A 24,905-nucleotide genomic window follows, 5' to 3' on the forward strand; every position below is an offset into this window, starting at 1 on the left:
GTGCTGCATACCACTGACAATGTCCCCGCGATCAACACTTCCAAATTCGGATCAAGTTCGCCGAGCAACCGACAAGTGGGATAATCGATAAGTGAACCACGGATACATAAAGAACAACACACCATGGTGTAGAGCTACATGACATTGTATACTCCTATTTCATTTTCGATGGGAATATCGTCCTGGCAACAGTCGCGTAGATCGTGACCCTAAATGGCTAAAAACTAGTCCCGAAAATAATACGACTGAATAGACGTGGTAGCGACTTCGGTGATCCCCATACAAGTTAGAAGTACAAAGTCAAGTAATTTAAATTCGACAGGAAAAGCGCGAGCTTCACTGTTTTGAGCAACCAACTAATACTCCATTACGACATTAGTCATTTCTCTACTCTCATGTAGTGTGTTACTTTTATTTCCTTGTAGATCCTATGCATAATAAGCAAGAGTACATAACCTCAGGGGGTTGTGTACTCTTCCTAATACTATTTTTACCAGTACATGTACATGTATGTCCTCCTTGCAAGCCAAGCACGCCGTCATACCCGCTGGCCGTACCTGGACCTAAGCCAACCGTAGCTCCGGGCACCAACAAGGCAACATTCACACGCGCTTGGCAACTTGGCGGCTTGGCCAGTTTGCGGGCTCGACTGGTACTGAGTTGTAGACATACAATCATCGCCATGTAGACTACATGATGTACTTGCAACTATGACTTTGTACAACTAGTTACTTGAGGCTGAAGTCGACAATCGCTGGGATTTCAAAAGCACAGCACTGCAGGCAGTACCAAGAGTACATAGTTACATTGTTAGTCATAAGACTCATAACCCCTAGTCACTACAATGTCAATGATTATGATTGTAGTAGTCAGTAGACTCAGTCAGTCAGCACGAAGAGGAAATAATAGAACCAGGCTAGGTTGGATATCGAAGACAAGCAACCATTGCCCGCATTGGTAGTGTGCTATCGGGCACTTCGCAGTTTTACTCCCACGTCATGACTGTATCCGTTGCACCACACCGGTTTCGTCTTCCATGTAGCAGGTAGTACGGCGACCATCTGTGACTGTGTCCAACGTCAGCTGGTAAGTAAAAAAAATAGTCAGTTTGGGATGTTGTTGTACGTGAGGACAGTGGGTGTTGTCCTTACCCCGTCATGGGTCATTGTCGTTCGGTATTCGGGTATCCATACCTCGTGGACTACAGCCAATATAATACGGGACCGTGGCTCAGTCTTGCTGTGACTGCGAGGAATGTCCCATTTCACAGCAATACTGCAGTAAAGTGGGGATAGTGATAGGAGCGCAGAGCGGCTAGTTCACACGTTCCCGTTGCCACCAGCTATACAAGTGTGTTGAGAAACACACCCGTACCCAGCTTACACAGGTACTCAGTACATGTACATGACTGTACAGTTCACTCCTGATTATAGCAAACACCAGTGTGCACGAGAGTTAGTTCTTTATGACCGATGTTCGTTATAACAGAAATGCACTCACACTATACAGGCAGGAAGTCATGACTGGCATGTGGCCCATGCCTGCATGAGTGCACTTGGTTTACATGCGGCCCTTCAAGATAATAATTATGGTTCGTTACAAGCCGGCGTCAATTTTTTATGGGTTCGAACAAGGACAGGGACAAGGGTTCGCTATATCACGAAATTCGCTACATGCGAGGTTGTTATAAGTGGAGTCGAATGTACAGTGAAGCACGGCATGAAAGCCAAAAAGCTAACCTTGTCTTATCTGGCCTCGGTAATGTACTCGTATAGCCATTCTTTGGTACACTTGTACCATACTCAGTGATGTTTGAAGGCAAGATCTCGAAAGACACGACAGCGGTGGGTGGCCCAGGTGTACTGTGACCTAAAATGTACATCGTAAATTCAAACGTCATACGATCACATGTTATGCCGTGCATCTAGCTTTAATGTGAAGGACCCGAAAATAGTTCCAATCATCGATCATGGAGAAGCGGAAAATCGAGAAATGTCCATATCGAATATAAAGTTGTCCACAAAACTAGAAGCCATGAGTCTGAAGGAAATTAGTGTTGAGCTATCGAGGCTCAAGCAATATGGACTGCATCAAAATGGCGTGGATCAGCTCACTGTCTACTAGTATGTGGAAGTAACTAATTGCTTTTTAAATTGCTCACAAACCCCGCTGTTGGAACTGCTGGGCTAAATTACGTTATGATGAAGAAATATCTACATTGGCTTACATAGAGAATAGACACCTTGAATAGAACTGGTTTACAATGCAGCAGTGGTGAATAATCTTTGACTGCTGCCTATGTAGTTTTCTTGTGCAGTGGCTGGCACTTTGCTCGCTTGGACAGGCCAGTTCTACGACGTGGATGTGCTGTTGGCTTGTTCACGAGAAACCAGCGTGGCTTGCGTTCTGTGCACCAACGCACAAAATAGAAACAGAATAAGAGAGGCACTGTCAGAATGTGTTCTGTTACGGGTGATTTTTGAGATATTAGGTACCCGGCACATTGCACATTCTTTGTCTGAGGCCACCTGGAGGCTCACCCGTATACAGAAACTATTTGATTTGAATGCCAGCCTGACTTCGATAGAACCCTAGATATCACATCAGCTTGTACAGATATGTGAACAGCTTTAGTGCACAACTTCACTGCATTTCCTGCAATAGCGGCTATTGTGCTACAGTTTTGTTTAGACATGACACATTTCCTATTACTTTGTAAGCCAAAGAGAATTATTATCATCATCATCATTTGGAAGATTGCCATGCACCGACTAGGCTCCAGGCGCGAACTGATGGTTGTGGTGGTGAGAAGGAGAGCTCTGTGCCAGAATAAATTTCCAGCCTAGAGAGCGTGCGTGGACAGGTGTGTATTTACCGCCGTATTTCCAGGTGTGTTTACCACCATATTAATCAACCATTTGGAAAATTGCTCACATTATTATAGATAAAAGTTGCCCCAAACAATAGGATGGTATCATATCAATACACTCACCTGCACCTTTGCTTGCCTGTATGTATTGAACAGCTGGAGGGCTGCTATTGCTCAACAGCTGTGTTGGGTGATTGGGAACTGACAAAATGATGCCTGAGTCTGTGCCAGAAGGTGTGAGCGAGTCATCATCACACAGGCCATCATCGATGAAGGTACCGGTAGCACATGGTAATGTGATGGCAATGTCCTCGGTCTCATCCACTCCCTCCAGCTCTACTTCTAGCACGGATATGTCTCCAGGTGACTGCACCATCGCTGGTCTGCACATATGTTGCTCATGGCTCGGCTTTGCTGGTATAGTGTCACAATTGCTCCCATGCATCTGTCCAGGGATCACAACATCACCTGCATGAGCACTGATACTCTGATCGCTACTCCGTTGATAATCCGGTGTACTTGCATAAAAGCTAGAATCATGAACTGGTGCCGAAGATTCACCAGAGCTGGCTGCTTCTGCATCAGCTAATGCCATTCCGGAATTCACAACCTCTGCATTCACACATGTAGACGAACAATACCAGACATCAGCACTCTACGTAAGTAAGTGACACCATCACCACACGCTGTATTGGGCAATCTAAAACGTTTTCCCCATTCTGAACTATGCTAACAGCCTTCTTCCAAGGAAATTCTGCTGGATTAGGGAGGGTGCTGGAATTAACAAATCTGATTATTGTGGCAGCGGGCATGAATGGGACATTCTTGCTGCTGAAAATTATGCTGGTTTATACTAGAGGGTTAAAGAGGGACGACTGTACTTCAGTTTATGCCCATGGTTCACTTGCTGCATAGAATGTTCTAGAGCCTAACAACGGAATTGCATAATATTGATCTGGGTACTATTGAAGGACAACATTGGTGCTTATGGCAAGAGTTCATGCAACCATCACTGCATGTATTATTGGAAATCATTACAGCAAAACAACTCGAACTACACTGTGTATGAGAGTGCTTGAAACATGTAACATGTAACTAAGCATAGCCTTACCAAGATTGGAATGGATGTCTTGGTCATGTGCTTCTCCTTGTACTCCCGGTGCGACCTGTAGCATCCTCGCATTGGTCTGTTGACATCTTGCAATCGCGGGCTGTTCACTGGTACTCGGTACTAAGGTATCCTGGGCATTGCACACCTCTGTAGTGCTGTCACTATGCCGCATACTGAATAACATGTCCATATTGCTAGTGTGATACTCATAGGTATCTGGATCTATGGGTGTTGTGCTCCTCTTTCTAGCTGCAAAGCCACAGCTACTACTGCTACTACTGCTGTGACTGCTGCTCTCTGCGACATCCACTGGTGAATGTCTGATGTGATCATTGACAAGGGTACACCCTGGGTCTATACCAGCTCTGCTACTTGTCATATCGTCCATTTCTGCATCTGAGCTGGGCTGAAACGTAGTAATTGGAGAAGATAACCCCACACCCAGTAGTACTGGTTGTGGTGCTTCGATGTCATCTCTGTATGTCCGGCACTCGGCTGGAGCAGTATCCTGGAGATTCCGAAGACCCTGTGTTGTTGCCACTTCTGCTGCTGACACTGGTATCGGTGCTAGTGCTGATACCAATGTGACTTGTTCAGGTAAGCACTGGCTTGACATCACTGCAGGCTGATCATGGTGGCAGTGTTCTTGCTCTTCTTGTGCAGATATGGACTGGCTGTGCTGTACTGGTGATCCTGGCCATGGTACTTCAGCTAGGCGTGTGTCCACATGCATAGCACTGGCACCTGTGAGGATGACAGTGGGACAAGTAGACGGGCAATCACTGCCACTAAGACTGTTCAGCGACACAGCATCACTTGTATCATCAACACTGCGCTCACTGCATGACAGATGGTCCTGTAGCTCAGCTACGTCATTGGGTGATGGTACCTTCTGGCCAGCACATATTGGTGAGCTCGTCACAACTGAGCATGATAGTGTATCATCGGAGCTTGCATCACTACTAGCAGCTGATGGGCCAAAGTTGGTAGCATTTTCTGGATGGCAAGGCGATAATGATCTGTTGGCTATTTCCTGATTCTCCTCCTCCTCCTCATCTTCATCACTACCGTTGGCTGGCCACTCAGGAGTTAGTGTTGAGCCTTGTTGTTTCTCTCCTGTGTCTGAAGGGTCCCACTTCTGAGAGTCATATGAGTTAGCGTCTGCATGTACGCTATTTGTACCTGGCATATTACTTGTACACTCAGAAGAACATGAATTGCCTGCTGATGTTGCGCCATGTTGCAATGCAGTGCAGTCTGCATCAACACTAAGCTCTTGGGACAAATGTTCCTCTTCCGGAACACAAAACATAAATTTTACCCCCGCGTCCACGGTTTGTGTTGATCGAATTTCATTTACTGATGATGGCTCGTGAGTGCCAGTTCTGTTGCCCTCTTTGTTCTCAGCAAAGTCACAATTTCCGGGACTTGTCACATTTGAGGACTCCAGTACGTTGGTCGTAGCTTCATTGTGGCAGTCGCCACAGTCGCTAGACTCTTCGCTCTGGGTGGAAACAAAATCACCTGTCTCCCCCGCATATCCAGCAAGCCCAGACTGCACAATTTGAAGTTCTCTGCATGTGTTCTCCGTGACGCTGTCAGGATGAGCTGATTTCGTTTCTGGTGTTGGCGGTGACAGCGTCGGTAAGACGCCCAATCTGGGACTGTGTGTGACAGACAAGGAATTCCCATCCAAGGCCGAGTCTTCCGACTGTGTTTGTAGTAATGGCTCGTCGTTGAATATCGGGGATGGCGTCGAACACGGATAGACAGGCTTGGAGATCCTGGTGCCTTGCGTGATTTCACGAAGGGATTCAGGTGATTGATCGTACTCATTTTCACGACTCTCGATTCTGGTAGCATCGTCTTGCCCAGCGATAAAACCTTGCTCTGAACAGTTGGACAGCGGGCTGAGCGGAAGATCAGAGTCACTGATAGCTGGATCGAAGTGTATGTCAGTAGCTTCTCTGGACGGCCCGGTACTGTTGGCCCCCTCGCCTTTCAGCGACGTCTCTTGGTCGGATAGCAAGTTAATGGAGCAACTTTGCAGGGTGAGTTTTTTTGGAACAGATTCATCAACATTATGCTGCAGTTTGCCAGTCACACTTGGTGTGTGTCCTCCTCTCAGTTGGGGTGTAAGTGGTGGTGACAAACTTGGATCGTTTTCGAGATCTCCTTCTGGCGGAGTCTCCTCGACTAGAGCACGATTATCAATATCGTTGGCGGACATTGCAAGCTCACCTGAGCACCGTGTATCCTAAACTATTCCAAGTAAAATAGTTTGCGTAATGACCCGACCAACGAGCCAAAGAAGAATGGCACATTGAAGTCCAGTGAAGACGACCAACAAGACCATCAAAATAGTGATACCCAAGAACCAAGACACATCTGTTTCTCGGGCCAAGCCCAGTTATTTTGCCAGTAAAAATGTCATCTACATGTACTTGCGAGAGTTCCGATCCGAGCAGGTCAAAGGTTAGTCCATGACCTCTTGTCTAGTGGCATACCGGCAGTAGTAGTAGATCTAGTAGTGGTGAAGTCTTGTACAATGTCACATAGTTGTGGGGTAGCATGATAACTCTACACTCGTAGATCTACTCTGTGAGCTGTGTAGATCTACATAATGTCATTGTAGAGGAAGAGAACGTGTGTGTGCTTCACATGAGCACGTGTACAAAATTCTACAATGACTATAATTATTGTAATGTGCTTCTTGAAGTGCCGACGTCTACAGCCTAGCCTAGGGCGAGGTGTAGATCTACATGCACAGTAGTAGTCAGTTATCCAAAGAAGCTCATTCAAAATAATACTAAATAGCCACACAAGAGGAGGCACCATGCGCTATAACCAGGGTGTCGTATATACGACTCCCTGGCTATCAGTGAAACGGTCACACAGACTGGGAGTGGGAGTGGTGTCGAAGACATGACTCCAATTCATGCACTCAGAGAAGGACTCTGGAATCCAGAGCAAATGAGGAGCATGTCGAACCTTCTATTCAGCAAACCTGCAAGAAAGGGCCACTCTCACTACACTAGTGGAAATCGTGAGTTAGTGGAGTGCCAGGTTCGGCAGGAAGCGTGCGCTCCACGTTCGATCAACCGATAGTTACTTCATCTACTAAGAATTCCTGTCGAAGTCGCTACTTCTACAATTGTATGTTCATCAGCAATAGCCAGGTCTATGAAGTAATTATGGCGATGGTCTGCCTTTCTTTCTTTTTTTACAAGATAGTCACAATCTATCATGGTACAAACGCCAGCGAGAAAATTAATAGCAGGGAGTCGGAGCCGAGTCGAAGGAGGTGCATATTTTCCGCCAGCCCACTGCATCCATACCGGAGCAGAAGGTCACCGTGCTGCTCCACTGGTGTTGAATACAGCCTGCTTCACAAAATCCTTGATGATGGCGGAGAACATGATTGGATGGAGAGGTGGGGATGGCGTACCTGTGATTGGTGCGTTATCTTGCAGGTTTTCAGCTGGCGACAAAGTAATAATATATTATGCACGTCCTTCGACTCGCGGATTCCGATGACCTGTGCAATGTCCTAGCTCTGAATGCACGTCGATTAGCAGCGTATCCCATCGATCCAGCTTCACTGGAAGCTTACTCGTACAATGCCAGGCGCCTCATTCCCCTAGACTAGCAACCAGGTGTGTTGTTGTTGTTGTTGTTGTAGTTGTTGTGGTGGAAGTTTATTTAAAGGGGAAGTATACCCTAAAATCAAATTTTCACCAGTTGTAGTCTTCGGGGTGCTGAGTCGAATGGTCTTGGTCCGAGGAAGCTGAGACGCTCCCTTCCTACTTGAATCCCAATCGAACTCGCGCACTTCCACCGAAACTGGGTGACTGCGCCCTACTAGATGGGGATTTGTATGCAAAATGTCACTAAAAGCGCCATTTCGTTCTTATAAAAGCACGGATGACCGCGATTGGCCCATGTGTTGTAGTCTTTTGGATGCTGAGTCGACTGGTTTTGGTCCGAAAAGGCTGCGATGCAGCGTTCCTCCTTTATTCCCAATCGAACATGGTTGAACAAGCGGTCACGTGCTCCTGCGTACACCAGTCACCTGGTCACCGTGCCTGCAGGGTACAACTTACTAGCCTGTTTGACCTTTTTTGGGTGCAGTCCTGTCACTCGAGTTGAACTCGAGTTGAACCTTGGTGTGAAAGTTGTCGCCTGCTGGCGCGGTGACCAGGTGATTTGGGCACCCAGGAGCACGTGACCGCTTGTTCAGCCATGTTCGATTGGGAATAAAGGAGGAACGCTGCATCGCAGCCTTTTCGGACCAAAACCAGTCGACTCAGCGTCCAAAAGACTACAACATATGGGTCAATCGCGGTCATCCGTGCTTTTATAAGAACGAAATGGCGCTTTTAGTGACATTTTGCATACAAATCCCCATCTAGTAGGGCGCAGTCACCCAGTTTCGGTGGAAGTGCGCGAGTTCGATTGGGATTCAAGTAGGAAGGGAGCGTCTCAGCTTCCTCGGACCAAGACCATTCGACTCAGCACCCCGAAGACTACAACTGGTGAAAATTTGATTTTAGGGTATACTTCCCCTTTAACGTCGCACCACAAACAGGCGATTTCGCCTCCTTTTGTGTGCACCCTATTGGCATTGGGGGTACGCCGTGTTCCAGGGAAGGCCATCCTGAAGGCGGTCGGTACGGCCATAGAACAAACAGTCGGCTCTGTCCAACTCTGTGCCGGCCAACAGTGTGGCATCGAAGCTCAACTACCTAGTAGTAGTAGTCACTACTCTCCTCAACTTCTGCTGCTCACCATCCAAGCTCTTTTGGCGAAACAGTTCCGTCCTGCACCACCCATGGCGACCCACTCTCCATGGCTAGTATGTATGCCCTTGGGACGGTACCCCTCATACAAAGAGCCAAGTTCAGTGGCGTCCTTCAACCGGCTTAGCCTGGTTCGCAGACGACTCAACAGTGGGTGGCAAACTGCGGACACTGCATATGTGGTGGTCTATCCTAGAGGAAGAGGGACCAGCTTTTGGCTACTTTCAACGCCAAGAAGTTCTGTTCATTCTTCTTACAAAACCAGATCATGTTGACCTAGCAGCCGAGTTCCTTGGTAACACCAATAGTCCATGGACTCTTGGTAACACCTTTGTGGACATCCGTGTTGACGGTCGCCGTCGTCTGGACGCAGTTCTGGGCAACCCACAGTGACCCATACTGTGCGGACTTTGTTCGATTGAAAGTCCAGGAGTGGTGGGCAGAGATTACAATCTTAGCCCAGTGTGCTTGCACCCAGCTCCAAGCAGCGTTTGCCGCATTCGAACAGGGCCTTCACGCCCGAACCGTGCCTGGCACCGCACACTACCTTGCTCCCTCGGAGGACGGCATCTTCCGCACCAAGCTCATTCCTGCCATTACCAACCGACCCCCTCCAGGCGGTCTTGAAAGGTCCATCTTCGCTGTACCCTGCAGAGACGGTGGCCCCGGGATTAGGTCTCGTCACCCGGCCTCCCTGTCAGCCCTACATCGTGACTCTAAACATAATTATCAAGAAAGCGCTCGAAGAGCGTATCCATCACCATGCTTTGGGTGTTGGAAATGGCTTCAGAGAAGGGAGTCTCTGCAGCTTATGTATATAAAGTCATATGCTGTCCTCTCCGCCGCTACGGTTTCATCCTCCACAAACAAGCTTTCCGCGAAGCGCTTCTCTTGCACTATGTATGGCTGGTTCCCATCTGGACTGCCCTCAACCTGCGCAAGCGGCGCTTCCTTCACAGCAGAACACACGTTGTCCTGTCCCACTGGTGGCTACCCCTCCATGCATCACAATTCGGACCTTCGTGATCTCACTGCATACCACCTCAGAGACGTGGCCAGGAATGTGAGCACGGAACCTTCCCTGCAACCCCTCACCGGTTAGACTCCGCACATCAATCTCAGCTGGCAGTGCCCGCCTGGGCGTGGCAGCATCTGGTATATGGGGTCATGGGTGGGCGTTTTGAGAAGACGACCAGCCCTCGTCATCCGCGTCTAGTCCGCATGCGCGTTTCACCAGCAGTCACTTTCGGCAATACACCGAAAACACGAAGCTGATAAACGCGTGTATGAGGAGCGAATCCGGGGAATCGAGCACGGCACATCATCTCTGCCGATACTCGGTAGTGCTGAGTGCACCTGGAGGGTGCGGGAAAGCGGCAGCTTCTGCCCTTTACAACAGAGTTGCCTCTATGCTTTCGGACAAAAGCAAGGAGCCCTATTTCACCGTACTGGCCTGGATCAGATCATGGGTCTCTTTCTCTCTTCTCTGCTCACAAAATGCTAGCCGCTCTCGGCGTGGTCATCGTGCCGCTAACCCGAGGTCCAACCGATCTTTGGCTGTTATTCCCGCTGTGCTGGGCACAACAGAATGCCACTTTTGATCCTCTTGTTTTGGCAATCAAGCCCAGGGAGTCTCATTAATTTTATCGGTTTACCACAGAGTATTTTACGATTTCCTGTTTTTAATATTAAAGGTGCACATTTATTTTCATACATCACAGTACCAGGCCCTCCTTGGGGATCCAGGGAGTCGACTCCCTACTTGTGGATCCGGATATCCTTGGACAACAAAACGCTGCGTCTACGTAACTCGTTTAAAAAAGAAGGGTGTATTGCGAGGCCCCTCGGCCTCGTACATGCGTAATGGCTAATGCCTTTATTTGTAGATCAGTCCGGAAATCAGGGAGTACTCCCTGATTCCTTTTTTTTTACTGTACTCAACAGCCTCTTTTACGGGCAAAATTAAAATTAAAAGCAACACAATGATGAGAAAACAAGAGGGGTAAACACAATAACTCTATCAAAGCTGTTGACTCACGCATACACACACACACACACACACACACACACACACACACACACACACACACACACACACTAGATAACAATGATACTCAGTACTTAAACTGCAGGAGTTGCGAAGAAAGTTAAATCAATGCAGCCTCCGCGTTTGCGAGGGCAGCAGACTGATCATTGACGCGGCGCATCCGCCGGGCACCGCGAAGGCAGGCAACACTGGCACGCAGGAGACCAAAACCAAGACGACAACGCAGCAATGCCATCACCATTGCGTATGGCTCTCCGGTTTTCTCTGCAGACAGAGCAGCAATTCGCTTGAGAAGAGCGGAAGCAGCTCGACCGGCTCCACCTGTGGCCGAGAATACGACAGGTACGAAGGAGGCTCGCTCAACTTCTTGCACCCTCTGACCATACCTGCGACGCTTCTCACGCTCATGGCTCTGGTAGCGAGCAGCGAGAGAAGAGGAGCGGTTCGAAGGAGCGAATGGGTTAAACACCCGTACATCAAGATAAACGCGTTCCAACCGTCCTCCCCACACGCCACTCGCCGCCACATGCAGACGGGCCTGATCCTCGGTGGACGCCGTCCGGTATCGGAAAAGCTCGCCGGTGAGGGGTTGGAGATGAGGCTCTACTTCTATGCTGTGTGCCACCTTCTTCAGTTGGCCAGCAATGATGTCCCGTACCTCATTGTGGCGAAGCGTCGGGAAACCACCGGTGGGGCAAGAGAGAGCATGCTCAACAGAGAAGGTGGCACCACAGACACAAGTAGAAGGGAGCCGTGCCGGGTGCCAGCCATACCGCAATGCCAGACCATCGCGAAATTCACACTTTGACAAGCTGAACCCATGCCGACTGAGGGGGCGACACGTGAGCCAGCTGGACGCACCCGCCTCCCTGCCAAGGTTGATGGAGTGCTGGAGGGCAGAGGAGGCTCGGGCGGTGAATTGCCGAAGGGATTCCGTGGCAGCTGCCTTCACATCCTTGCGATTAGAGGCCTTCAGGCTGGCGACCTCTGCCAAAGAGTCTCCCAGGTTGAAACTCTGGGTGAGGATGTTGGTAACCATAGGAGCAGTGATGGCACGCGAGGATTGGTACTGGGCCGACAGAGAGGTGGGATCCAATATTCCTAGACCACCATTCCGGCAGGGGAAGGAGAAAAGGGTGCTGAGCTCAGAGCTGATTTCCTGGCCTGTGAGAGCTGGGAGGAGCTTCGTGGCAATGACCCGCTCCAGTGAAGCAAGGCCAGCAGACGCACTTTCGAGTACCCGGCAGAGGAAAGACCAGCGGCTGGAGAGGCCTCGGGTGAAAGCAGAATAGGCTGCTTGTGGCTGAGGCAGGGCGGTTGATGTCAGTGATTCGACCTGCCCACACCAGTCCCGGGCTTTCCCGTGTACGTAGTCTTCGACAAACGCAGGTGTGCCTATGGCTGAACCCAGGTAGCGGTTGCCTGTGGCGGTGATGTGGATGCCTGTGCCTTCGAACAGCTGGACAGCTTCATCGTAGTCGTCAGGCTTCACCACGAGCACAGACGTTGCTGGGTTGAGGAAGTATCCGAAATCAGGCCCTCTGTCGTGCAGTTTGTCCCACCAGGTTCGGAGAGGAACGAGTCGGCCACCTGCGGACGAATCGTCCGCATACCATAGCTGGCAGGCGCCGGGTGTTACGATCTCCCGGATGAGAGGGACTACGCCGATCGCATATAACGGCATCGCAATGGGGTCGCCCTGTGTCGTTGTGGAGGGAGTCATTTCCGCTGGTGACAAGCAGTCTAGCAGCATCGGCTTCTTCCTCGGCCGCGGTGCGCTGTGCATCGTGGTGCTGCTCCAATAGGTCCCAAGCATGTTCTTGGGAGCTAGTTGGCAGTCCGGCCTTGGAGGCATGTGCGCGCAGGGTTGGCCGTAGTAATAACAGCTGACTCAGTAACTGATGGCGTATCATGGCTACCTCCCTGATTCCTACCAGGGAGTAGTACAATACCGGTATTGTACTACTCCCTGATTCCTACAACCGGTCATGATATCAACAGTTCAGATACCACCGCACTGCATGCACGACAGTCCATGGGGATCCAGTGAGCGCCCGTTATGTCATTCTGTCATTTGATTGCCATAGCTAGAGTCTACGGGATACGGTGGATCCAGGTCAGGACCTCTTGTACGTGACCAGTGACGCGATAAGATCAACCACACAGATTCGCCAGACTCTGCATGCAAAGCTGTATCATGTCTATCATCAATCGTATTCTGGTATTCGAGGACGAAAGTCGAAGTAAACGTCGTTGTCTCGAAAACCAGAGACACCTGTAGGCTGTAATAAGTGGAACTGAAAGGTGACGGGACCCAGTAACTGGTTGAAAGACGTTTCTTCGCCCCAGTCAAACAATCTTAGACACGGAAGAGGTTTTCGTCAGCTCAGAGTTGCTGCAGTCCGCTGTTGAGGACAATGAACTTCTTTCCCAGCGATCCTCGCTGTGTTGGTCAAGTAAATAATTACTAGTAGTCCATTCAGGAGCCGTGCTGAACGACATGCCGAGTCAGGATGGTGAGTTCTACTGCTTTGTGGAAAACATGGGTTGTGGGAGACTTTTTCCTGAAACCATCCAATGACCCAGCTGTATTTCTGTTGCGTTGGGATACCATCCCGCTTTCCTTTCGAATGACTCGCGATATCCGCATATGTCAAATTCGTTACACTGTGCTCCACTTTTTGCTTCAAACATTCCTGGAGACTTAGATAGAATGATGATGCTGGCTAAACCCTGCACTACGCTCTGAAGTTGATAATGATGAAAACCACACAGATACTCGGGCAGCTCTCTCCGTTAGCAAACAAGTGACCACCGACTTGCTCTGTCACTTCAAAAAAAATTATAATTTACTTGAAGTCTTTGGTCGGGAAAGCTTACAGGCTTGCCTGAATATCGCTGAGGTGTTGATCACACAAACGAGGACTAGGTTGGGGAATAGCTGAACCTAACTTCGCCACAGAAGTTAGTCTTGGGGCTGCTCATACTCAGTCATAGTCAAGCTTCTAGCTGAGAATGTAGCTAAGGAATTACATTCTAAATGCTGTTTGGAGAAAAAATAGAAAAATTGAATATCATCCCCAACAGAAACTGGCGAAATACTTCTCTTGCAACAGATGATATTCCATCTTGCAGTCGCTGAAGAGTTTCATATTGTCCTGAAAACTGTGCATTTGTGTGTGTGTGTGTGTGTGTGTGTGTGTGTGTGTGTGTGTGTGTGTGTGTGTGTGTGTGTGTTTGTGTGTGTGTGTGTTTGTGTGTGTGTGTGGTTGACTGCGTTTTGGCAGACTGGCTGCTCAACGGACATCACACTGCTTATGCTTTGGGCGGCTTTCTAGGAGTGCTCATTGTGTCCCTATTGCTATGTTTGAACTTCAAGCGACTGGGCAAACGTCAACGGGTAGCACTCGAGGTGCATGCGGCGGAGAGTAACTCCATGCCAATTAGCCATGGTGGTACATCAGTTAGCACCCGGTCATCTCATGCTCTTGCAGGCGATGACCCGACTCTGGACACTGCCAAGGTAGAAGAGGGAGAAGATTTGCCCATTGACGACGGGGAGAGCAGTGCTGCAACATCGCCCGTCACTGTTAAAAACAACATAATTGGAGGAGCTGATGGTGGTCTGTTGGTAACGGAAGACCCTAGCAGTCCGTATGCCCAACTATCAGGCATCAAACTGGACATTCAAGTGGAGAACATTGAAAATGAAGATGATGTGGACGGTACTGCAGTCAGGATTGGGTCACGACGTGGCTCATTCAACAAGAGTTCTTTGAGAAGCTCAAAGAAGAAAGACAAGAGAAATAGTGTTCAGAGCAGCGGCACACTGAATCTAGGCGATGACAAAGGTGATTATGCAAGTGTGTCATCCGTTCTAACTAGTGATGTAGCATCCGATTATATTGTAGAGGGCGACAACCATTCACTCAGAAGTCGCGGGTCGATCAAGAGTCGGCGCAATTCGTTGCGTGCAACACGAAAGCCCTCTTCTAGCCTTCCCTGCGCTCCACAGTCACCGCTGTCACCAATACCAACATGTAAGCCAACGTCCTTGTCATCGGGAGTAGCTACTGCATCTGGCACATCTCTTACTGCTCCTGGCGCACCACCCGGTGCACCTAGTGGCGGCGGAGCCAGTGCTAACAACCAGTCGACTTATGCATGTGTTTCACCCGTACTCACCAGAACAACCTCTCCAGAAGTTGACATGAATGATGATGCCTCAGTACAAAGTCCTTGCTCTGTGAGGGACTCCACCAGCAGCAGGGCATCCCGGCGGGATCGCATTGCCAGCCTACCTCTGGTTTCGGCTGACTATGCGAGCGTGACAATCGTACGGAATGGAAGTCCCGTTGCAGCAGGAGTGGACGGGATCGACGTTCAAGAAACTGAGCCTGCAGAGGGTCATTATGCAGCGGTTCTGCGTGTGAATTCGGACAACGAGGAGGACATGGGCAACGCAATCATGGAGCTGAATCGTCTGCAAAAGTCCTGCTCCGTAGGCGGCGACTATGCACAAGTTGATTTAAATGCTGTCATGAGATCTCGTGACAAGTCACTCGGTGATGATGCTGATGTGAAAGAGTTGACTGGTGGGAAAACAGACGCGCACAAGCGGATCAAGCGTCTGCAGACCTTACCCGTGGATCAGTTGAGCAAAGATGTACCATACGCGCGTCCCAAGAAGCTTAGTATTGATCATGGTGACAGTAGTACTATGAGCACGTACGCTCAGCCAATCAAAAAACAGTCACTCACCAACGCATCCGAGCCAACCTCGTCGTCGGCTCCGACAACTCATGAAGATGCATATGCCATGCTTAGCCCCTGCGAGTCACGTAAAGCAGTGCCGGAAGAGAACCCTTATGCTCACCCGGCACTGCCAGAGAGGACAGCTGATGCGCTCTCCTTGTTGTCCTCTGATCTTGTCCTGTCCAGCGATGAGCCATTGATGGAAGTGCCAAGTTAGCTTGTCAAGTCCTTCTTATAGTTGTATCTGCATTGCCCGCTGCTTTCCAGGAGGGTTTACCGCTTGCGTGAACAAGCGTATCTGTGTGTTTATGAGACGTTGGAGTAGGTCTACTAGTAGCACTTGTGATGCACTGACCTACTACTCTCCGGCTTATTCTCCAGCGCCTATCATGCTCCGGCTACTGCATGTGCACGTGCCATCACACCAGTGCTGCGGCAAGCAAGGCGACTGTGACTCTCTCGCACTCGCCAGATATAGTAGCAGGTGTGCGCCCCGTGCCCAACTGCTCGTGCACGCAACATGCCGACATGTACTGTCTCAGACCTTACAAGGGCAAGTAGCTGGTGTCGATGTAAGGTTGAGTGGTTCACCAAGATGAATGCTTACGTCCGTTCACATTCTCCACAGAGCTGTGAAAACAACTGGAATTTCTCCTATCTTCTTTTCCTATGTATGTGTTCGACCTGAGAAACTTCTACTTCTTAACTTTGGGCTTTCCACGTCCTCCTTTTTTGCTGCTGCATCCGTCCAACCACTCTGCTTCCACACATTATCAGCTGGATACCTTTTTACCTCAGCGCTCATTTTTATTGCTCCGGCTTTTATCTTAGATGCCTATGTATTGCCGGCCGGCAAGTTCTGCTTTTGCTTTACCACTTTCTCTGATGTTATTTACAAAAATTAATAATCTCTTCATATCCTGAGTTTTCTATTTGTCTCTCTCTCTCTCTCTCTCTCTCTCTCTCTCTCTCTCTCTCTCTCTCTCTCTCTCTCTCTCGATCTCTCTCTCTCATCTCTCTATCTATCTTTCTTTATCTCTCTTTATCTTTCTTGTCACATTAGTGTTCTGTCCATCTCTGAACGAACATTAGGAAACCACCATGCCATGTGTCCATTGCTTGTGCATGTATTTATGCGCTCGTGCATATGCATGGATCTGGGTGTGGGCGCGAGTGTGTACTTGTTCTCTCTCTCTCTCTCTCTGTCTCTCTCTCTCTCTCTCTGTCTCTCTCTCTCTTTCTCTCTCTCTCTCTCTCTCTCTCTCTCTCTCTCTCTCTCTCTCTCTCTCTCTCCCTATCTATATCTTTACCTCATTCTGAATAGTGCCATGCGCTCATACAGGTGCATGGATATGAGGTGTGGGCGCGAGTGTGTACTTGTTCTCTCTCTCTCTCTCTCTCTCTCTCTCTCTCTCTCTCTCTCTCTCTGTCTCTCTCTCTCTCTGTCTGTCTCTCTTTCTCTCTCTCTCTCTCTCTCTCTCTCTCTCTCTCTCTCTCTCTCTCTCTCTCTCTCTCTCTCTCTCTCTCTCTCTCTCTCTCTCTCTCTCTCTCTCTCTCTCCCTATCTCTCTCCCTATCTCTCTCCCTATCTATATCTTTACCTCATTCTGAATAGTGCCATGCGTTCATACAGGTGCATGGATATGAGGTGTGGGAGCTATACTTTGTAGTGTGCACTTTTTTTTCTCTCTCCCCTAATCTCACCGTGAATAGTGCCATCCTCACAGAGTTGAAAGTAGTCACCACTTTGAGTGGTTGTCCATGCATTGCTGGACAAAACCCGGGGTGTATACCGTACAGTACATGGCTCTCATGTACAGTAAATACGTATGACCACTCGAAAGATCAGACTTGCTGTGCTGGACTGTGCAAATGTTCATCCACAGGCATACCTGCACTGGCGCGTATTGCCTACAGCTGTGCATGCATCGGTTCAACACCGTATTTTTTTTATTTACGTTACTACGTAGTACAGGTGGAATCCTGATAATTCGAATCTCCAAATGCCAGTAAAAAACTTCTAATTATCCGGACAGTCTAATTATCCACACATGAACCCACAACACAATAATTATGTAAGTCAAAATGCTCCCATGGTCACGCGGAGTTGCGCTATGGACCTTTTAGACACAGATTTCACAGATACGGAACTGACCGGCACAGCCTGCTCATGCAAACTGAACTCACCAGTACAGTGTACAGTGAACTTCGAATTACACTTTGCTAACTTCGAATTATCAGCACAAATCCCACACATTTTCTATGTACATGTACGTGGAATCCGTGGAATTTCGAATTAACCTGACATGTCCGGTCCGAGGTTCGAATTATCAGAACATTTTATGTGGGAATCGTATTGACAGAAATCGGTCCTGGAAAAACTTCTAATTAAGCGGTATGTTCAAATTAAGCCATATTCGAATTATCAGGACTCCACCTGTAGTATTACTTCGAAGTATGTTCAAGCCGCTTTACAGGTAGAAATTCGACAGTGGGTTAGATCAGCTGTACTTTATTGCAGTGCACTGCCGTTTTTTTCAGTTCTAATTCTATTATAATACCTTTTCACCGATGGTAGTAGTATAGACCAAGGGGGTACTGGTGGACCACGCTTCGGTGGTCCAGTATCGTCAATCTCGGACTCCCTTCGGGACAACTCGATCGACTCCCCCTCGATCAATACTACTGTAGGAATATGTGTGATAATGAGTCTTACCAGGAGATTAGTCTTTCATACAGTTTTCCCTCCCCTACCATAAGGTCTCAATCCTTTAATACAAATCTTATTAGCAATTTAAAAAAATGGGGATTACCGGTACATGGTATGTACCGGTAGACCTACTATGTACTATGTATGCACTCTTGGTGATACTAACTGGTTTGAGGGAAAGAGACAACTTGGTGATACGCATGCAAAGACTGAGAGCTGCTTATTAGTACATCATGAAAACAGGCGTGAGAGCACCCGAACAGCAGCTGCTGCACACTCAAGTCATCATGCAGAATGCGCTGTGGAAAACACATCATGCAGAATGCGCTGTGGAAAACACATCATGCAGAATGCGCTGTGGAAAACACACATCAGCTGGATGACAGGCACAGGCTAGGTGCACAGCTAGCAGTAATGGCCAGTCACTTGCCTAAGCATCTGCACCAGTGAGAAGAAAAATGCTATACTACAGTCTACTCCCTGATTTGCACTCATCATCCACAACTGCCTGCTGCGATGCGGACACTGAATTGCAGGTTCATCCAAGGCAGGTGTATACAGTAATACAACAAGCTGACAATCAAACCACACCTGCTCAAACATTGCACAAAAATGTATTATGCTACTGTAGTTTGGCAATTGCTACGTACATGTACATGCATGCACAATGTCTTGCGAATGCTGCTGGGTGAACAACAGCTGTGCGCAGATGTTACAAATCCATAGTAACAATAAAAGAATGGACAATTTCACTATTACAAGCTCCAAGTACTAGTATGTACACATCAAAATCATAATATTGAACTACAGCCAAGACACACTACACGTTTCAAATCATGGGGAAATCTGCTTGTAAAACGAAAGGAAGTGTTTTAAAACCCACAAGTAATACGCAACACAATGATACTCTAATTAAAATTGTGAGAAAAACTGAGAAAATAGAACTCACAATCAGCAACAGATAGCCATGTACAGCAGCAAGTAACTATAACAGTGAACCGATGAGAGAGAGAGAGAGCTGGCTGTGTGGAACTCATTGTATTCGTCTACAGAACATCATCACTGGGAAAACAGACATCGGTGCAGTCCGTAAAGACTAGAGCACGCATTACACCGTTGGAATGACTTCGCTCAAACCAGGAAGGATAGCATCCCAGGATTTCGGCCAGCGTATGCCACCTGCGAAACAGTGAGGAAGAACAAAAAGATGTCTCCATTGTGAAACATATTTTAAAGCAGAGAAACACTGTGTACTGTTTGTGGCTTATACGAGGGGTGCCAAATCTCACAGGTAAACTGCGCAAACTTTTAACGTTTTTCGAAGTACAGAGAAACTTCAGTTATAAGGTACCTCCAAGGACCGTAACAATGTGTATTCAAAGCCCATAGCAGGACCGGTGGAAGGAATTTTCGATTGGTCTGGCCATACCCTATCGCCTTTTCATACAGTTTGTGTACGGTACGGTGGGTACACATGACCTCCTCAGTAGTAAACACATACTCTGAAGTACTAGTATGTTGGCGGCCAAATTGTTTTGGTCATGGCCTGACCAAGTCGGGCTGGACTGGCTCCACCGACCCTGCAAAGCAACAAAAGCTGCATTCAGACTCCACCATACAGTGGCGCAAACTGGTCTAAACTTCAATAGAGCAAGAATTTCTTGTCGCAAGTAATATCCATTTTTACAGTAGGCGCAATGGTACACCACACAACTATTATAACATTCTTTAGTTGGACAGCAACAGTACAGATATGGACAGCAATCTTTAGTTAATACATGCCATCAGGAGTTCTATCTTCTTTTCCCCAATGTGAACATGAGTGAAACAGAAGAAAGAGTGGCTTTGTGAACATATCGTACTTGCTTGGTGCATGATGATGTGGTGTACGTGTATTTGTGTGTACGCGTGTACATGTGCACATCTGTGTGTGCATTGATGTGCATTGACTGGGCAAACTTGAAAGTTACAAGACAGTGCTACTTACCATTCTCATCCTGAGAACAGAAGTCCAGCAAACGAGATCAAAACATACACATGCATGCATGCACGCACACACGCACACACACGCGCACACACACACACACACACACACACACACACACACACACACACACACACACAAACACAAACACACACAACACACACAGAATCGAACGTCAATACAAGCAATTCATTTCGCATCACCCTACAAACTCACAATTATCTACTGCAACAATGGCATAGGTTCAATGAACGAATGAAACACCGAACTCACAAAGGATAGTACACAACCGTCGCACATACACATCACAACTAACCGGAATGATATGCAGCCACTGGTTGAGTCGATACGTAGCCATCAACGCTTCCCTGCATTGCATGCCGGGTTGGCAGAACGGTAGTAGCACAGTGGTAGCTATACCCGATTCGGTCCTGCTCGTGTGCAACAACAACAATGGTTAGACAGGGAACACAGAAAACGCAGTGCAATCAGGATACTGGCATGAAGAAGTGATTTATGACAAACACAAACCAGGGGCGAAAGTGCACCGAGCATGGGGCTTGCATAACACCTACTAGTTCTGGAAACATGCAGTAGGTACATGCATAGGGGGTGAAGCATACCTTGTCAACGGCTTACACTACACAGACTGTTACACACAGCACTACAACAAGAAGCATGTTAGTGCCGGGTGCGAGGTGACTGCATACAATATTGATCACTGCAATAACCCTCATGCATAGCCGTTCGATATCTTCATGCAACAATCGGTACACAGAATAAGACTGCTCCAAACCAATTCCCTATTTCAGTGGCCGCCAAAGAATTTCCTTGCGTAAGTGAGCCGGAGAGTGTGAGTGTGGTGTGCTACCGGTTCAAAGACTTCCAGCACTCCTAGGTAAATACTCTTGAATGTGCTAGGAACGTACAATGATGTTAGAAGCCGCTTTGCCAAGCCGCTGCCCAGCATGTTACCGCTGCCGGCTGGTGTGTCGGACGAGACGACGACAGCCTCCAGAGCCGGCCACTTCAGAGAAGCCGGCGTCGGCGTATCATCCAATGACGCCTGGCGATCCTCTGCCGTTGAATTGTGTACGTACCGGAACTGATCACTGAGTGGATTGTTGAAGACAGAACAGATAGAAATCAAATCTGGTTAAACAGGCTCCATGCAAAACGAAATAGAGGATGAAAGTAGGGCTGAAACGATCGTGGATTTTCACCTATCGATTACTCTTTAGCTTAACGATCGATTTATCGATCATAACCGTTAGCAAATAGTGTCAGAATTTTGTGCAAAAATAACTCTGTTTCCAAAAGATAGGCCTTCATAAGACCAAAATTTTGCATTAGTGACAGGGTAGCTCAAAAACATGGCAGTTTAGAAGTCAATTTAACCTCAAAATATGCACCATGTCCCTGGCAACTGCATACTCACAGTGGAAACAAATTCAAACTTCACAAAAACGAGGGTTTTCAGTACTTTTTGATCTCAAAATCCCTAACGAGTAATCTTTAACGTAACGATTACTTGATTGATAAGGAATTATTGATCGCTTACCGAGTAATTGGTATAATCGTTTCAGCCCTAGATGAAAGGTAATTCAACTATAGGTAAAAGAAAAAATAGTTCTAAAATGACTAAGGATGAAGCTGTACAGTGAAACCTGGTGTAAGCGACCTCTGATTTTAGCGACCACCTGCTTTTAATGACCATTTTCCATGCATGGACAGTTCTACACAGAAACTGCACCGAATACAGCGACCACCTGCCTTGCGCGACCAGCGACCGACTTTTAGTGTACCAATCGCCACCTTGGAACTGCACGCAGCGACCAAAACTAGCCAAAAGTGCCATCTTGGCTGGCAGGGTTGACCGCAACAGGGTTGAAGTGCGCTCTGAAGCAAGTGCATGCAGTCAACAGAAGTGACACGTGACAGTGCAGGATGCGCTGCATGCACTTGGGTGAGGTGTGCTTTGCCTGCATGAAAGTATTCTATGCTCCACACCTGTCAATATGAGTACATGGAAGTACAATCATGTACATGTATGTACACGATCCAGTATGCCACAAATGTATGGGACCTGGCTCTAAAGACCACCTGGCTTTAACGACCGCTTTTGCTTGCACCGTGGGGTGGTCGCTTAAACCAGGTTTAACTGTATGTGAACTTCTGAGATAGTATCACTTTTAGAAGGATCAAAACGTCTTAATCTGGGTGGCAGTACTGGTAAAGTAGATCAGGAGTTGGATAGACAGACGGACAGACAGATAGAGGGAGATAGAGGGAGAGAGAGAGAGAGAGAGAGAGAGAGAGAGAGAGAGAGAGAGAGAGAGAGAGAGAGAGAGAGAGCGCTGGCTCACCCTTGAAGCTGCATGTCGACGCGAGCCTGACTATCCAAACTGGAGAGAATCACAACTTGCTGGAAGTTCCGTGCTTCGATCCACTCCTTGAGGTTGTTGCAGAATTCAGCCTGCCTACCCTGGAGAGAAAAATAAATATCCCAATCCTTTCAACTAAGCAACGGCAGAGCTTGTTCATTCGCTGTTTTGGTTGAATTGCTGAGTTTCACATCATTTGACAGTGAAAACTGATAGGTATTGACGACGATGAGTAAACACACACACACACACACACACACAGAGATCCTAACAACTCTACATCACAAACAACACTGGCAGCTGTTGCCGCTATCAGCTACTCACGGGAATGCATGGCGACCGTTGCTGCATCAGAACGACCTTCTTCTCATTACACGCATACACTGAATAGAAAGAAGTACATGCAGTGATAGAAAAGCACCCGTATCCCCAGCTACAACTAGCCTGATGTGTAACAGTGAGATTGCCTACACTGAATCAACACTCCAACATAACTACAATACTGTACTCGATCTTCAAACAAACAAAGTGCGTCCTTTGTGGACTCCTCAGTGCAGCACAGAGAACTTAAGACGAACCTAGCAGCAATGAAAAATCTATTTCTCACCACCAGAACTTAAACCAGGCCCACAAAATACCCTGCCAGATTGCTCAAACTGACAAGTCAGTAAGCCATGCAAACACTAGTCAGGCAGTGAAACACCAACTACAGTACACATTTCACACATCCAAGTTAAAGTTTGTTTGTCATTGAACTACCTTCTAGTGAGGTGTTGAGTGAGGCGTTCTCCTGTTCGACTACATGATCATAAGCGCCCACACCAGCTACAGGATACAGGGCTGGATGGTAGAGAGACGTGATGCGCTGTGCTCGTAGCGACGTGATCAACACATCGACGGCAAGCTGCCCCACATGACCCACCGATATGCAAGGCTACAACACACACGTGCACACACACACATGCACACACACACATACACACACACACATGCACACACACACACACACACACGTGCGTGCACACACGCACACATACATGTATATGCACACACACACACACACACACACACACACACACACACACACACACACGCACGCACGCACTCGCACACACACACATTTTCAGCATTAAGAAGGGGAGTACAGTCAACTTCGCTAATAACGACTGCGGATATAACGACAATTCGCGAATAACGAGAGAATTTCCATGCCCAGAGCAAAGTCCCGTCCAATTGTAATACATATATGAGACTTCGGTTATAACGACACTTTGTGAATAACGACACTTTTCTGATGCCCCGCCGATTGTCGTTATAAGCGAAGTTGACTGTATATAATAGGAATCACACTTTATTTATTTCGAAAAGGTGATAGACAGTTTTGCCTGGTTGAACTTTAGATGTTCATGGCTTCAAACCTAAAGTTGAAGTCATAGTCCCATTAGCTAAAATTGCAATGTATGCTACGAGCCCAGCAGTATTAGAGTGATTTACATGTATATCAATTGCCTGTGGTGGACAGTCTCCACAATATGTGAATCGCTAAACTGTAATGAGTGATCAGAGATCACAGTCATGTGCCTTGGTCGCACCCTCCTAACCCCTGGTAACTATCAAGGCACACTAGGTACTTCTAAGAAATTAGTACTCGTACCATACGGCATTCCACTTCAAATCTGACATCACGTTCACTGGATGAACTATTATGGATTTTGATGTGCTCTCACACACATTGAAAATGATCAGTGGCATGAAGCTAAAGATACCTGAACAAGTGTCCAGCCAGTCCAGTCGGGGTATTTGGCTGTGGACGAGTTCAGCAGCTCCATAGCACGATTGGAGTTGATTTCTTGAAGCAACCTTGTCCCTGGTACGAGTTGAGAACCAGCGACTGCTATTGGCAATGCAACACTTCGTTTTCAACTAACTAAATTTAATTACTTACTTCTATCATTCAAGATCTCGACTTTTTGATTTTTGAAATCGAACCAGCCAGAAGCATGACAGCCGGCACGTGCTTGACTATGACGCGAGACCTTGAGGCGAAGACCACTTCTGTGCAAAACTGCATGACACACACTTCAAGTAAGTAAGGCAAGAGTACACAGTACAGGTCATGTTTTCGATTTTGACACCATGTTCGAGGTATGCTGTTGCGAACCCAGTACAGTGAATAGTGCAACATTCAGTGAATTATTTATGCGTGTGTGCATCATGTGTGTCCGGGTGGGAGCATGCGGTGGGGGT

General features: G+C 47.7%; 3 protein-coding genes across 3 annotated transcripts; 1 reads left to right on the forward strand and 2 right to left on the reverse strand.

Moving 5' to 3' along the window:
* Nucleotides 1–1,460: 1,460 nt before the first annotated feature.
* On the reverse strand, nucleotides 1,461–6,328 carry LOC135813968 (uncharacterized). The gene is made up of 3 exons (XM_065327014.1): nucleotides 3,981–6,328; nucleotides 2,993–3,481; nucleotides 1,461–2,406 (listed from the first exon to the last, which is right to left on the reverse strand). The coding sequence occupies exons 1-3, from the start codon at nucleotides 6,208–6,210 to the stop codon at nucleotides 2,297–2,299; spliced, it is 2,829 nt and encodes a 942-aa protein (XP_065183086.1). The 5' UTR covers nucleotides 6,211–6,328; the 3' UTR covers nucleotides 1,461–2,296.
* A 6,709-nt stretch (nucleotides 6,329–13,037) lies between these two features.
* On the forward strand, nucleotides 13,038–16,566 carry LOC135813969 (uncharacterized). Its single transcript, XM_065327015.1, has 2 exons — nucleotides 13,038–13,342; nucleotides 14,114–16,566. Exons 1-2 carry the CDS (start codon nucleotides 13,327–13,329, stop codon nucleotides 15,796–15,798), a joined length of 1,701 nt encoding a protein of 566 aa, XP_065183087.1. The 5' UTR covers nucleotides 13,038–13,326; the 3' UTR covers nucleotides 15,799–16,566.
* A 2,319-nt stretch (nucleotides 16,567–18,885) lies between these two features.
* LOC135813970 (proteasome assembly chaperone 2-like) lies at nucleotides 18,886–24,608 on the reverse strand. The gene is made up of 8 exons (XM_065327016.1): nucleotides 24,425–24,608; nucleotides 23,418–23,592; nucleotides 22,983–23,041; nucleotides 22,641–22,759; nucleotides 21,204–21,386; nucleotides 20,591–20,705; nucleotides 20,278–20,287; nucleotides 18,886–19,469 (listed from the first exon to the last, which is right to left on the reverse strand). The coding sequence occupies exons 1-8, from the start codon at nucleotides 24,485–24,487 to the stop codon at nucleotides 19,399–19,401; spliced, it is 795 nt and encodes a 264-aa protein (XP_065183088.1). The 5' UTR covers nucleotides 24,488–24,608; the 3' UTR covers nucleotides 18,886–19,398.
* Nucleotides 24,609–24,905: the final 297 nt, after the last annotated feature.

Source organism: Sycon ciliatum, chromosome 4, assembly GCF_964019385.1.
Source record: "Sycon ciliatum chromosome 4, ocSycCili1.1, whole genome shotgun sequence".
NCBI lineage: Eukaryota > Metazoa > Porifera > Calcarea > Leucosolenida > Sycettidae > Sycon > Sycon ciliatum.